At 53.1% G+C, this 15,645-nt stretch overlaps 4 protein-coding genes across 4 annotated transcripts; all 4 read left to right on the top strand.

Annotated features, from left to right (window-relative positions):
- Positions 1–1,501: 1,501 nt before the first annotated feature.
- On the top strand, positions 1,502–4,274 carry NEUTE1DRAFT_132235 (uncharacterized protein; the record flags this gene model as incomplete). Its single annotated transcript, XM_009856476.1, has 4 exons — positions 1,502–1,735; positions 1,790–3,813; positions 3,874–4,118; positions 4,179–4,274. The coding sequence occupies 4 exons, from the start codon at positions 1,629–1,631 to the stop codon at positions 4,272–4,274; spliced, it is 2,472 nt and encodes an 823-aa protein (XP_009854778.1).
- A 1,245-nt stretch (positions 4,275–5,519) lies between these two features.
- Positions 5,520–6,741, top strand: NEUTE1DRAFT_125000 (uncharacterized protein; the record flags this gene model as incomplete). Its single annotated transcript, XM_009856477.1, has 2 exons — positions 5,520–5,908; positions 5,975–6,741. 2 exons carry the CDS (start codon positions 5,520–5,522, stop codon positions 6,726–6,728), a joined length of 1,143 nt encoding a protein of 380 aa, XP_009854779.1.
- A 1,309-nt stretch (positions 6,742–8,050) lies between these two features.
- On the top strand, positions 8,051–9,625 carry NEUTE1DRAFT_49989 (uncharacterized protein; the record flags this gene model as incomplete). Its single annotated transcript, XM_009855592.1, has 2 exons — positions 8,051–8,862; positions 9,205–9,625. 2 exons carry the CDS (start codon positions 8,051–8,053, stop codon positions 9,623–9,625), a joined length of 1,233 nt encoding a protein of 410 aa, XP_009853894.1.
- A 2,822-nt stretch (positions 9,626–12,447) lies between these two features.
- Positions 12,448–15,073, top strand: NEUTE1DRAFT_104287 (uncharacterized protein; the record flags this gene model as incomplete). Its single annotated transcript, XM_009856478.1, has 4 exons — positions 12,448–13,397; positions 13,698–14,749; positions 14,805–14,947; positions 15,056–15,073. The coding sequence occupies 4 exons, from the start codon at positions 12,448–12,450 to the stop codon at positions 15,071–15,073; spliced, it is 2,163 nt and encodes a 720-aa protein (XP_009854780.1).
- Positions 15,074–15,645: the final 572 nt, after the last annotated feature.

Below are 15,645 nucleotides of genomic sequence, written 5' to 3' on the forward strand. Positions count from 1 at the left end.
AGCCTTATCAACTGCACTCCCTTTATCCCATTTGTTGGCGCCCGTCCAGAAATTCATGGACCAAACAGTACTCGTCTAGGGCGTGTCCGATGCAACAGTACCCGTAGAGCTCCGGAGTGTTGTCCGGCACTTGACCTATGCAGAATGGGTTATGTAATTCCTTTGGAAAGTCACTTCCATGCCCCATCTCAGCCGGTTTATTCCCGCTCTCTAACAATTTCTCGTTGGTTTTCCAGCTCTCGTTGGTCCAGTACACTAAATGGCTTGGCAGCCAGCTTACTCCACTATTTCGGAAGCGCGCTGTGTGGTGGTTGGTCTCGAGCAATCTTGGCGGGCCAGATTTACAGAAGGTCCTTTTCTGACCTTTGAAGGCGGGTGTGGAAATGTCTTTTCGTCGAGGTACACTACGATGCCGTGTCTCAGCCGTCCAGAAAAAAACTGTCATGCGGTGGGGGTCAGAAAGGAAACTGCCATGGGTCATTTTTATCTCAATCGAAGTCGGGTTGGACCCTAGAACTAGAATCCCGCTTCCTCTTGTTGAACTGGAGTTGAACTGCTGGGTTTCGGGCGGTTCTTTTCCGCGTCCAACGGTCCAAAACGCCCGGTTCTGCTCCACTGACCAGCTGTCAGCCCATTTTTTGCATCCCAAACAAGTCAAGCTCCTCTGGGAGGTTTGGACGTCTGCTGGTACCGATGGCAACGTTCCATCGATACAGGCGCAAAACATCCATCTCCAGAAGTGAGTGAAGTGACAAGCAGGACTCGACTCGACAGGACTGGACACTCGTTCAATCAATCCACCTGGCCGGGTTCCCCCTTCGACAACAACGAATCTCTTTCCTCTTCCGTGGCACCAGTCGTGGCATCCATACTATGGTAACACGGCAAAGCGCGACACTCCAATGCCGCCACAGGCGACAGCAATTCCACGGTCGAATCGGATTGACTCCCACGCCAGAGCAGCTTGTGTTACTTACTGTAGTGGACAGGGACACGTTTGGGACACTGTGACGCGGGCAAAAAGGCGGACAGGCACAGGCACCTCAGGTCTGCAGCGCAACGCTGAGGCTGGGCTGGGCCATGGCGTCGATTCTTCTACCGACAATAGATAAAACGGGGCCGCGTCGGACACAGTTCCGGCACAGCGTTGTGGTTGAATGGATTCAGTTCATACGGTACTTAACTGTCACCAAAGCATTGCAATCAGGTTAGTGTAGACTGTCGCAACGTCGCTGGACTCCTTCGCTCTACAGTATGTACACTACTAACTAGGTAGGTGGCAGCCCACCGCCAGCCAACCACGCACATGCTCGAGGCGACATGGCGCTACTTGGGATCCTGGGAAAGTGTTGGGCCTTGGCGGCGATGCTACGAAATCGCTGCATCGGGAAGTCTGTGAATGGCTGTTGACCATTGATTGCACTTGTTTGCCTGGCAAAACTCTGGCCGTCCGGTCTCCTCCTACTCCTCTAGCGCGCGCGCACATCACCTCCCGAACTCTGTCTTTCCACGACTTGCACATATTCCCACTGTTCGCTCCGACTCGAGGCTTCCGCGCCTCACCAGTACTCGGGCACATTAAATGCTAGGCCGTCACCAGCTGCATCGAGAACAACAGTCCTGACACAATGGACACTCCTCCCACGGCCTTCAGGGGCAACGAAGACGAGAGGTCGGATCAGCAGAGAAAGAGGAACCGCATTCGGTTTTCGTGTACCACATGTCGAGAGAAAAAGTAAGGCCGCCCATCCCACACTGTTTTCACGCCTTGGCTGACCACAGTGCAAAGACTCAAGTGCAATCGCCAATCTCCGTGTGACCAGTGCATCAAGAGGAACGTTGCCGCAACATGCAACTTTATTCCCTATGCCCAGAATGAGCCGCGCCCATCCCCCTCTGTCTCGGGCACCACACCCGGCTCACAAAATGGTGGCTCCCGCAACAGGAGAGGGGCCCTTCAGGACATGACGGCAGCAGCCCGCCTTCGCCATCTCGAGCATATGGTCCAGGTCCTGAAAGCGCAAATGCGCCGTGAGGAGGGTGGTGGTGGTGGTGGTGGTGGTGCGGACGTGCCGGTTTCTTCTTCGAGGGCCATCTCTCCTGTCCCTCCGTCGCCCTCTGCCCAAGACACGCAGCCGGATGCAGAAACAAGCGCGCCGTCCAAGGGGACAGCAGGCGCCATGGCCGATCAGACACGATACGTCGAAGTCATTCATTGGGAAGCAGTCTACGACGAGCTTACCACCTTGACCAAGAATCTCAAGGCCTCGGATGAAAGTGATCAAGAGGAAGAGGAACACTGGTCGCCCAGGTGTAACGTGCCTGAACGACAGCCCGTCTCGGTCCTCTTTGCTGGCGGCTTTGCTCCTGTTTCCCCGGCCGACCTGTTCCGACGCATGCCACCGAAGCCTGTATGCGACCGTCTGCTGTCTATCTTCTTCCAGGTCAAAGACGCCGCCTGGTCAGTCTTCCATCTGCCCACGCTGTGGAAATACTACGATGCGCTCTGGCAAGAGGATGCCGAGCTTACCTACACCGATCTGGCCCTCTTCTTCCTCCTGTACGCAAACTCGGCCCTCTTCTGTATCCATACGGGCGAGGAAGTTCCTGGCAACTTGGGAAGCCCGATGCAGGCATATAGCATGCTTAAAGCCACGGGCGCTCACGCCCTTGCGCTCTCTGACTACAGTACGCCAGGGAAAAACAAACTTGAGGCCCTGTATGTCTATTTCATTGCCGAGTTTATCGGCCAGCCTGACGCACCGCTCAGCACGTCCATCATCTTTGCCAACATTGTCCGACTTGCCATGCACATGGGACTACATCGTGACCCGAAGCACTACCCTAACATGAGCCCCTTTGAGGGCGAGATGCGCAGGAGACTCTGGCTACAGTTTGTCGAGGTTGACCAGATCGTCGCGTTCCAGTTTGGGCTCCCGAGCAACATCCACTCCCGTTTCTACGATACCGAAATCCCTCGTAACCTTCTTGATGAGGACTTTGACGAAAATACCAAAGAACTTCCGCCCTCGAGGCCCGAATCCGAGATGACATCCGTCCTCCTGAACATAGTAAAATCTCGCACGATATGTGCCTTTGCAGATATCACAGCGGCCATGTGCTCGAGGAACCCCATCAGTTACGCCGAAGTCATTCGTCTGGACAAGCAGCTCGAGGACGCCCACAACAGTCTTCCGCCTCTCCTCCAGTTTCGCAGCTTTGCCGAGTCCAAGGACGACCCTATCGACGTGGTGATGCAGCGGTTTTGGATGGAACTAATGTATCAAAAGGCACGCATCGTGCTGCACCGAAGGTACATGGGCATCGGAAGGACGGATAAGCGTTACGCGCACTCTCAGCAGGTCTGTCTGGACGCGGCTATCAAGACGTTGCGAGGCCAGTTTGATCTTTATTGTGAGCGGCAGCCCCAGGGGCGATTGGCTTCGGAGAAAAACGGGCAGTTTTTCCGAGCCAGTATCACCACTCACGACTTTCTCCTCGCCGGCATGATCCTCTGTCTCGAACTTTCCCACATCAGGGCCAGGGAGAAAAGGGAGGCATCTCCCTGTGGCACGCGGCCTAATGCAGTTGAGAACGATGTCATCTCGAAGGACGCATTGATGCAGATGCTCGAGACGTCGCGGCAAATCTGGCAGTCGACAAGGAAGGAGTCGACCGAAGCAAATAGGGCCTTCAAGATTCTGTCCAAGATGCTGTGTTTGTCAACAGGAGCCGTGTTCGAGAGCAGTCCTGAATCGTCGGGTAGCGCATACGATTCAACCCAGGCGTCTACATATGCAAACTCAGAGCCAGGTAAGCAATCTTTTTCATGATGTTTGTGCGGCCTACCGAGACTAACACTGCTCACGGAAGCGACGGCAGTGATGGGTGCAAATCCCTATTACTACACGCAGCCCCAGGCTCCCACCGCCATGAGCCAGACCGTACCCGTTGCTATACCCATAGTCGTGCCACCAACAACCACAATTTCCCACCCCGAGCAGATGCAATATCCTCTGGCGTGGCAGCCAGACCTCCCCCCTCCGATAGGACCCGTGGACCTTTCCCCTTACAACACAATGGACCAGTTCATGGATCCGAGCTTGACGGCCGACTGGGTAAGCAAAAGGAAGCTGGTTGGTGCGGGCAGTAACGAGAAGCTAACATGGATGCAACAGAACTTCTGGGACAATCAGGTCCATAACACGAACGCTGACGAGCTCCAAATACCGTGGAATACGTTTTTCAACCCACAGATGCCAGGCTATCAATAAAATACTTGGAGGCACACCATCAATGCATGCTTTAACCGACATATGTCTCGTTGTGGAATTTGTCTGTGATTTATTTGCAGTCATGACGAAACAGCATCGAACGGCACATCAGCCCTCGCTGGATGCATCGTGAATTTCTCAGTTTACTCATGACAGAAGGTGACGGGAAGCGCGGCCGCTTACGAAATGCAAGATGGTAAAGAGCGACAGCCACTTGGCCCTCCCTCCCTTTACATAACGCGGGCTTGACGCAGCGCATTCTCTCTGCTGGCCTTGACAATTCCAAACATGGTCCAAGAGGTCGAGCAACACTAATGTGTTATTCATCTAGCCCCAAGCCGTCAACGGGAAGGCGACTCGGAGTCGGACAGCTGGCGATAGCGTCCAGATGCCGAACCTCGACTTTCGGGTTTTGATACGCCATTTGACCGTGGCATGTTGCCGCTCTCGCCTCGGCAGAAATCACCATTATTGCAAAAGACGACAATTCTCAACTTCAATTTTCAACACTATCGAGCACAAACGCCACCACGCCCGAAAATGACAATGGCGGGGATGTAGTTGGGTACAGGATATGGGATGGAGATGGAAGAGGCTAGTAAACGAGGGGGCTGTGTTAAGCACTAGGGGTTTTGTGCTTTTCAGCCAGTACTGATGACATTTACAGCCCACGAGTGTGGTGTCCGGGGCAGCAAGCCTGGGACTTCAAACAGCATTCCGGATGGGAAGGGTGATTCGATATTCGGATCCGATCTCAAGGCGTCGGGGCGCGCCGCATCGATAACGACGGGCCCTGCACCGTCTCCACACGGCCCCCGCCATGACTGAGCCGAGATCCGATAGACGCGGTCTATTTACCCCTCTTCAGTTAGCTCGGATACTTACTTTACAGTGATTGGACCCGCGGAACTATTGCGCCATTGGCATGTGTCATGAACTTTTGGGTGGGAGGCTGATAAAGTACGTGTGGTAACAATTATTTTCAATGTTTGAACCTCTCTTTTTTGACTATTCTACAGTGGTGATGCACTAAAATTGAGCCTCATTCCATCCATGTTACACGTTACCACTTACCACACTACGAGCTCCACAGTGGATCCCTATACATTCCCCAGTTTCTCCACCTGTCCACCGTATCTCTCACCCGTGACCGGCGCAAATATTTACAATCTTCACCCACTCAAGTCTCATCACTCGTCACAGCACTTACATACATACGTATACTAGACGACCTATACGCCAAGCATGGGTTCCACAAACACTACCGCGCCCACGGGCGGCGGCGCCGAGGGCAACAACAACAACCTTGACGTCTTCAAGAACGACATCCTCATGCTGCACGTGCCTCTTCCCCCGGACCAAGCCTGGATCGACAGACTCGAGAACAAGTACCCCGGCTTCAAGGTCCGGTGGGTACACCGCTCATGGCAAGACTACGGCAAGGACGACGAGAGCACGGCGGCCGAGGAGTATGAGGGCGTCACCATGTTATGCTCCTTTTACCCGCACAAGGCCGAGTTGTTGCCCAAGTTGAAATGGGTACAGCTCACGAGCGCCGGTGCCGATCCGTGGCTGCAGCATCCGCTGTACTTGAACAAGGAGATAGTGTTTTGTACTGCCAACGGGTGTCATCCGTGAGTTTCCCCCCTTCTTTCCATCACAAGTAACCATGATTAACAAGTGTTGTCCGAGGTAAAAAGCCCCCAAATAGCCGAATGGGTAATCGGCACCTACCTCATGCTCTCTCACCACTTCCTCCCCTACCACGACGCCGCCACTCAGCACGGCCAATCCCAAGTCCTGCGGCACCTCACCACCGTCGACTCGCCCGGCATGCGCATGGGTATTCTAGGCTACGGCGCCATCGGCCGCCAAGTCGCGCGCGTCGCCCAAGCCTTAGGCATGGAAATCTACGCCTACACGCGGCGACCCAAACCCACTCCCGAGTCCCGCAAGGACGATTCTTACCACGTCCCCGGCACTGGTGATCCAGACGGTATCATCCCATCGAAATGGTTCTCCGGTTCTTCACGCGAGGACATCGACCACTTTTTAGCTCAAGACCTCGACATCCTGGTCGTTTCGCTTCCGCTTACGGCGTCGACCAAGCAGATTATCGGAAGGAAACAGTTCGATATCCTGGCGAAGAAGAAGACGTTCTTGTCGAACATTGCGAGGGGCGGACATGTGGATACCGAGGCGCTGGTGGAGGCGTTGAAGGAGGATAAGATTAGAGGCGCGGCGTTGGATGTTACGGACCCCGAGCCACTGCCTCAGGGACATGAATTGCTCAAAATGCCGGATAAGTGCTTTGTTACGCCGCATGTGAGTTGGCAGACGCCGTTTTACTTTGAAAGAGTAAAAGCGATTCTGGAGGAGAATTTGGAGAGGTGGAGGGTGAATGGGGGGCCGAGGGGGTTGGTGAATTTGATGGATCGGGAGAGTGGGTATTAGGGGGGTGTTTTGGGGATAAAAGGGGGGAATTAGAGATGGGAAATGGGAGATGGAAATGGGGAATGCAATTGGGGCGGGAACGGGAGCGGGAACTGACACGGAAATGAGAAACAGGAGAGAGAGAAAGACGGTGAAGAGAATAAAAAGGAAGGATGGTCATGAATGACACATTTTCACCGTTCCAACATGGGCTGGGACTGTCGATTGTCAAAATAGAGGTAAGTGAGAAGCAAGACAAGACAAGAAAAAAAGAAAAAGAAAGAAAAACATACAACACCAGGGATTCGCTGGTCGTCACCGACCCAACTACTAGTCTGGCCCTCACTGGCTTATCTATGGGAGAGCGGACGGGATCCCGAGTTTTCCAGTGGGTATGGTCGTATGTGATTTGAATGACTCTAGCGGGGGATTATAAGGGAAAGTATCTTAAAGCCAGACACCAGACTCCAACAAAAACCCATGATATCCCAAACAGCGATGAGGTGTGCTAGGTAAGATGGGTTTACAACTGGTTCACCAACGATTGGGATTGGATATCAACAATCCGATTTGAGCGCCAAGAAAAGAAGCGGACAAACCGATTCCAGCAAAGGATGGCAAGGAGACCATGTGGAGGACAAGGAAGGAAATCGATCAGAGAGATCTCGATACCAACTGCCGAACCCTGTGCGGATCAGTGATCACTGCCAAGGGTCCGAGAAAGCAATAGCCTCAACACCGCCGCTCTGGGCATGGATATTTACCTCGTCCCCATGTCAACCAGCCAAGAGATCCAATTCGTGTATGTTCCTACGACTCCGCCACGATGGTGTCCAAATAAGCTTTTTTAGTTCAGACCTCCTCTTGGCCTACGCGTTGACCTCGTCGAGACCTACGTCACCCGATCTGGGTAGGCTCCACCGGGACATCCATGTCCATCACGTACCAGGTCCCAACACTCCCCCCCGGGGTCAATGACAACTTCCAGTTTGGTTAAATGATCGCCACTGTCTGTTCCTGAATCACTGTCTCACCCGGTTGACTCACTCTTGCATCACTCCAAGCAATTTGATTCTTCCAGGTTGCCGAAAAAACAAGCTTTATAAGACGCAACTTCCCGAGACAAACACCATCATCAACAAAACAAAACCAAGCCAGCCGCCCACGACAAACAATTCATCCCAATGTCTTCCAATACAACACCCACATCGACTACCAACATCAATACTGGTGATCCGACCACATCCACTCACAAACAACAATCACCACTCAACAGTCTTTCTTTAAGCTCAGTATTACCCACAATCACCAACTCGACAGCAACAGTACCCTCAAAAACAACAATGGCACCACCACCGGCTTCCATGGGACACGGTTACTCGTCAGAGAACCAGCTCCGAAGCCGCCGGAGATCATCTGCCTCCTCCACGCGCAGCGAACACTTTGCCGCCGCCGCCACTTCGGCCTTTGCCGTGCCCACCATTTCCGTTCCCACGCCCACTTACTCCAGCCATCACCGCTCATCCTCCAGTACCTCCCAACACTTGTCTCTGCCACCTTTCCGTCATCGCCGCTCATCCTCCAGCGCCTCCCAAGACGGCTACCGCTCTCCTAGCCCGGGCAGCAGTAGAACTAGCGCCTTTGTCCTCCCTCCTGGGGTTTCCATCAGCCAAATCACGCCCAACGTGTTTGTCGGGAACAATGCGAGTTCCACTTCGATCCAGACGTTGATGCATTACGGCATTACTTCCATGGTTTCCCTTCTATCAACTGCGGAGCAACAGCTCAACGAAGATGCGTGGAATTCACCCGCCTTAGGGATGTTGGTCCCCAAGCAAAACAGGCTGTTTGTGCGCTGTGAGGATTCGCCCGAGGAGGATCTGATGGGGAAGTTGGCCATGATCTGCAAGTTTGTCGAGGACCAGATCGAAGAAGGGCATCCTGAGCAACGACATCGGAAGCAAAGCGTCGAGGAAATGCTAAAGAGCGTGTTACCTGCGAGTGAGGTGCCCAAGGGGTTTCACACCGGAACTGCTGATCAGGAGCAGCAGTCTAAACCAAAACAGAGAGTGCGCAGTCTGATTCCCGATGAGGAAGGGAACGTTGAAGGGCCGACATTATCCCCGCAGAACATAAATCCCAAGGACACGACAGAGTCGCCGAAGCAAAAGTTAAGAAGGAACTCAATCCCCGCACCACGAATGCAAAGAGTCCGATCCTTAATCCCCGACGACATACACCCCGTCCCATCCGTCCCATCCGTCCCATCCGGATCTATCCCCTCCATCCCCTCTGCTCCTGTCCCTTCGCTCCCTGGCGGGCCTCACCTCTCACCACTACTCGACACATCACCCTCGCAGCTCTCGGCCCTTTCTCCTGCCGCCCAAGCAGGCCCATTAGCATCATCTGCATCTGCATCTGCATCTGCATCTACATCTATATTTACATCCATGTCAACATCTACATCAACGCCCACAAGCCCCTCCACCCAATCCAGTTTCGAAACAGGTGGCAAAGTCCTAATCCACTGCAACCAAGGCGTCTCTCGCTCTGGCGCCGCCTGCGTCGCTTATATTATGAAGCAGCAGCCGAACTTGTCAGCACGTAAGGCGGTGCGGTTCGTGCAGGTGCGGAGGAAGGAAGTAGAGCCCAGCGCGACTTTTTTGCGGCAGTTGGGGGTCTGGGGGGAGGAGTGCAAGTTTGATGTTTGGGAGGAGGAGGAGGATGTTGGTGGGAGTACCTCTGATGAAGGGCTGAACGGAAAGGAGGCGCATGGAAAGTCAGGACATGAAAACAAGAAGAAGAAAAAGGTGCCCAAAGCTCCTTACAAGAAATGGTTGGATGAGCGGGAAGAAATGCGGAGACAAGTAAAAGAAATGGGGGGCTTGGTTCTTCCGCAGGGTGGAATACAGGTTTAGGATGCTGGTGGCAGGGAAGCTACCTCTAGGGCTGGAACTGGATATGGACATGAACATGCACATGCACATGAAAATGAACAAGGAAATGGGAGTGGGAGTGGGGGAGACCGGCACGTACAGTGGGCTGCATCTCCCACCCTTTCTCGGACTACTGGGTGCTGGGGGCGATTAGCTCGACGGGTTCCGACTCCTGTTCCTGCTCCTATTCCTACTCCTGTCCCTAGCGGTGCTCGTGCTGCTTCTAGTTTCGGTGCCGGTACTGAGTCTGATACTGATTCTGGTTCTGATTCCGATTCCGATACTGGGAGAGACGAAGGTGGTAGTGACGTGGGTGATCTGTTAAGAGAAGTGGGCGGGTTGAGTTTGAGTCGAGCGCAGACGGAAAGCTTGGGGAGGATGTATCGGGGGAGTAATTGGAATGGTACCTCTATCAAGCCGAGGAGCCGGACTTAGTAGGTGGTGAAGGATGATAACGAATGAAGAGGAATACCTCTAAGGAATAAAAATTGAGGGATATAATCAGGGTGAGACAGCAGCGAGTTACCATAGGGCATGGAAGCAGAGGAAGTAGATACACATAGGTACAGAATCAGCTCAGCGAAGGAATGGAATATTAAAGCGATTATTGACTACCTCTACGGATCCTACTTGGGATGTTACCTACCTATCGGTGCTTTGGATGGGTACCTTCCTGTGCTTTGAGACGTGAGTAAGGTACCTCTATCAAGTGATTAACGATTCAATGAAAACGAAGGTCAGCAATGAAAGGATACTGACTTGCCTCTCTTGGACTGGACTAGAGTGGACTGGATTTGGCGGATGGATGGCCGTCAAATTGAGCAGCAAGCAGTGGAAAATAGGCAGTGGGCAATGGAGCACTCAAGGTTTTGTCCGGCTTGCTAGCACCGAGCACGACAGACCTGGGTGATCGGGCCTTGGTTTTAGTCATATCTGTAGTTGAGCCTGTTCGAAAGCGTGCTGTTTTCTGGTGCGGTTTCCCTTGTAGCGAACGAGGGACGGGACATATAGCGAGGAAAGCGCACACAAAAGCGCGAGAAGAACAAAAACAGCAAGATAATCACATGTTGGTTTCAGCAAAATTACCAATAAGGTACCTCTACCTGGCAAGTTTGTATTGAGTTTGAAGGCGTGATGTTTTTGCTGCGGTTTTTCTTTTCATTTTTGTTTTGAAGTAGAGAATGACGAGTGGGGGGAAGTGGTGGGAATGAAATAGGTGCTTGAGCGGGGGAAATGAAAAAAAGAAAAGAAGAATAAAAGCAATGAAAACAGACGAGGAGGAAAACGGGGTCTGAAAGCATCTCCCAACATTCTACCTACCAGAGATTGTAGGAAAGACGGTGATTTTTGGTGCCGCCAACTCCAGCACCGTTAGCTGGAGAAAACAGGGAGAAAAGACAGGGCATTAGAACCTATGAGTCGAACTTACAGTGGTCCGGGGTGGCAACATTTGTCTTTCACTATACTTTTACCGTCACAAGATGTTCAGCTTCGAACATACCTACCTCTACATAGACCTAATTGCTTCTGATTTCCGTGGAATGTCAAACTGGATGGCTCGAAGGCCCGAGTCTTTGCGGTATGTCTACCTATGTCGAATCCGAAGGCGTGTTGCTTTCGCTGCGGTGTTACTGGTGACGGGAGGAGAATGACAAGGGAAATTAAGGGGACGGACGCGGGGGAAAGAAGGGAATATAATCAAACAAAAATTCATGTGTGATTCCAGTCCGCAGTCGTAAGGTACCTCCATGGTAGCAAGGGCTGAGACCCTTCTGCAACAAACCTAACCTACTTGCATGTCTTATTTTCCTTTGGCTTGTTGATTTGTTGATTATGTGAGCCCGCGTGTGATGCTTGTGCCTGTGGCCAGGTCATGATACCTTTGGAGAAATCCGGTCAGACTCGTCGGAGACGGAACTGCGACATCTGGTTCAGTGGACACTGGGCGCTGGGCGGTGACTGCCCTGTTCTTGCAATGCATAAACAGGTACAGGCACAGGCAGGTCAAGGAAAAATAAAACCATAAACTCCGTTTCGGCAAGAAAGCTTTGCAGTTTGCAGCTCCGGAGTCCCGAGAATGCATGTGGTGATGTAGGTGGTGGTGGTGATGGTGAAATCAACGTGTCCGGATTGGGGAGCGCTTCGGTAGAGTATTTTGTAGAATGATGAAGACACTCGACGCCAACGATGCAGGAAACTATGTGTATCACATGTATGAAACTTTGGACTTGTCTTTGAACAGTTTCCTTTTGCCTCAGAAGACATTTGGTGTTTTTCCTTTCGTGATATGATAACTTGGCCATGTCCCGGGTGCTGCGGGCTACATAATTTTCTGCAATCCTGAAAGCTGCAATCTCAATACCAGTGGCGAACTGTATCAAGGTACATGTCATGTCGAGGTGACGGACGTCCGGAACACTTACCGGACAAATAATATAAATGTTCAATGCCCATCACACGCATTTCCTGATGAACGCAATGACCAGAAAGAATGCTCGAATCTCCTCTTCAAGACCCTATTTAAGCCTCTCTTCCCCAACTCTGTGTTCCAGTTGTTTTTTTTCCCCCATCAGATCATACACAACCATCAAAGCCTCGACCTGATCTAACTATCTTCTTGCTCAACCAAACTTGCAACCTGCCAGAAAGTTTCTTCCAACACTTTACATCTGAAACTCATCAGTCATCGTCTGATTGTATGTCCCCCTTTCCCTATCTGTCTTCGAACATCTTCCCCTTCTGACAAAGAATAACTAATTGACTAACAACTCTTTCCATCAGACTACCTAACACATCCAGCCGCAATGCGTTCACCTTTCGGCACTACAGGGCTTACCAGATCACTTGGTCTGGTGGCCCTCGCACTCTCAACCACCTGCACCGGGATATACATCCCCAGTGCCCGTGTCCCCCTCCCGGCATCTTTGGCCCGCAAGGATGCCACCACCATCACAGTCACCACCGTGTCCACAGCAGGCACGACGGTGACAAACCTCGAAGCGGACAGCAGTGTCTCCGTCCCCACTGCTGCTACTACCCCCAGCCTCCGCCGTACGCGCTCCAGACGACCGGTTACGGTTGTCGAGACGGTCACGGCCACTACGGTAATGGAGACGGTCACGGTCACGCCGGCCGCCTCCTCGGCGACGAATAGCGTCGAGGACAACAATGCTTCTTCTGGTTCCTCCGATGTGTCTTCTATCTCTACCGAAGTCGTCACCGATGTCGTTGTCGTGTCCCCTGAGACGGTTACCATCATTTACGGTGGGGGTGCCTCCTCTACTGATGCCGGAGCTGCTCCTCGCAGTGTCGTGTCTTCGACTAGCGATGTTTCCTCTTCCTCTGCCGATGCTGCTTCCACCTCCATCGAGGTGACTACTGTTACTGTCTTCCCCGAGGTCGTTTCTACCTCTACTGTTGGAGTGTCATCCTCCACTGATGAGGTTTCCGACTCTGCCTCCACCAACAACGCTGTCTCCACCCGCAGGACCACGATTACCTTGGGAAAGGGAACGACCACTGCTACTGAGGCGGCCACTTCAGTCGAGACGTCCACTTCTGTTGAGAGGACCATTACAATTGACACGGCCGCACTCATAACTTTGCCCACGTCGTTTGTTACCCTATCGAGGAGAGCAGACAACAAAGCGGCTCCCTCCTCGTCATCTTCTACTGATGGCGATGCCATCTCCATCGAGGCGGCTACACTGACCGTCATCCCCGCAACCGTCTACACCACATTCACTCACAAGGTGTCTTCCCCTTCCTCTACCCCTGATGACGTTGAGGTTGTTTTCACCCGCAGGGTCACAAGTACTTTCAAGAAGGGAAAGCCCGCCCCTACTACATCAGAGAAGACGATCAAAGGCGTGTTCAGCTTTGAGATAGGGGACAGGAGAAATGTTGTTCGCGCGGCTACCGCCACCCCGACCCTCGCCTCTGCCTCTCCTGTTGTGTGGAATACTCTTTTTGGTCATGGCCCTGTCGTTGTCTCTACCTCTTCTGCTTTCATGAATCCTCTTTTTGGTCATGGCCCTGTTGTTGTCTCCGCTAGTACTCTCGATGCGCCGGAAACTCTGTCGACGGTGTTCGTCACGGCGCAGAGGACAGGCGACGCAGCGGTCTCTTCTAGTGGCTCCTCCTCCGCCGTTGCCGCTGCCTCTGTCTCGGCGTCTGCCTCTCCCTCAACATCTGCCTCTGCCTCGATTTCTGCCTCTGCCTCGACTTCTGCCGATGCCGCTCCCGTTTCGTCTACTACCAGTGATCGCCCTCTCCTTACCATTACCAGGATTAGCACGAGTGTGACGGCCACGGTCCATGTCACCGTGGTGACGGCTACGGTCCATGCCACCGTGACACCCGCCGCCCCCACCGAAACGAGGTCGACGCTGCAGCTGGCGCAGGCTAACTGTCTCGTGTGCCAGGACATTTTCGACGACAATGGTATAGTGCCTCCTGAGAAGGTGCCTGCGTCTGCTGCTTATGCTGTGAAGAGGAACTTGGACTCATTGGAGGAGCCTCTGAATAATACTGCCCCTGGGCGCAGGATACCAGTGGGGAAGTTGATTTCTCTGGATGGCGGTGATGACATTGCCCCCCTACTCATCCCTCCTATGTTGCCTACTAGTGGTGTACCTCCAGTTAGTGATCATGCCGACGCTGCTATCACTGGGGGTGGTGATGGTGTTGTCCCCCACCTCATCCCTCTGATGTTGCCCACTGGTGGCGTGGTTGATGATCATGCCAACGCTACTGTCAATAGGGATGGTGCTGTCGTTTCCCGCCAACTCGTCCCTCCTATGATGTCTGGGTTCAGCGTCGCCACCCACATCACTCGGAGCTCGTTCTCGCCCATCCGCCTTCCCCCCGTTACCAACAACGCGGATTTCCATACCACCCGGTCCACTCACTCGCCCATCCGCCTTGCCCCCATCACTAACAACGCGGACCATGCCACCCGTCCCACGCAAACCGCTACGCCCATCCGCCTCGCCCCTATCAACAACATCACCACTCCCACCGGCGTCCACCAACCCCAGCCCACCGACCTCCTACAACCCAAGTCCTTCATGAGCCACGCCCCCCTCAAGGACGCCCCCCCCCGGCGTCGTGGACGATGACCACCCCATCCCCGATTACTACCTCGAACCTCTCTCCCAAGGCACCGCCAAGTCCCGCCGTGCCGAAACCCTCCCCCTCCCCCCTCCTCCCCCCTCCCCCCTCCTCCCCCTCCCCCCTCTCAACATCACCAACCTCAACCAGGCCTACAACCCCTTCCCCAAGTCCACCATTTTCAAAACCCCCGTTACCAAGTCCGCCAACCCCCTTCTCGGCACCCCCAACCCCCTTCTCGGCACCCCTCGCCCGACCCCCACCCCAACTCCCCTATGGGAATATGAAACCCCCTTTTAGAGTTTAGGTAAACTCTAAACTCTCTCCGGCCTGCAACTGAACTCCGCACACAACGACAACGACAACGACAACGCGCAGAGAAAGGGAAGAGGGAAAGGAAAGGGGAAAGGGGAAAGGAGACAGCGTAGAGGGAAGGGGAAGTAGAAAGGAAAAGAGGAAAGAGGAAAGGGAAGGGGGATGGAAGAGAGAAAGGGAAAGGAAAAGGGGGAAAGAGGGAAGGGAAAGGGAAAGAGGGAAGGGAAAGGGAAGAAAGGGAGGGGAAGGAGAGAAGAGTGAAAAGGAAAGAGGGGGGAGGAAGAATGAAGGAAAGCGTGAAAAAAAGTACGAGATTCATTCCTCATCTACCTACTTACTTCATCTGTTCTCGTTATAGATTGGATCTTTTCCAATCTCACCTAGCGTTTTCCTTTTTCCAGAATTGGATCATCAGTTGTAGTTCCAGGTAGTGACGCCACTACCTTACAACTTATCTTAGCGTTATCATCTAGCGAAACTCTGTTTCAGTTCCAAACCTACCTACCTAATCTTTGCGTTGCCAATTTTAAGAGATTGTGATACGTCGAGTCAACTTGGTCCTGAAAACCCATCCG

This window comes from Neurospora tetrasperma, assembly GCF_000213175.1.
Source record: "Neurospora tetrasperma FGSC 2508 unplaced genomic scaffold NEUTE1scaffold_6, whole genome shotgun sequence".
Classification (NCBI taxonomy): Eukaryota; Fungi; Ascomycota; class Sordariomycetes; order Sordariales; family Sordariaceae; genus Neurospora; species Neurospora tetrasperma.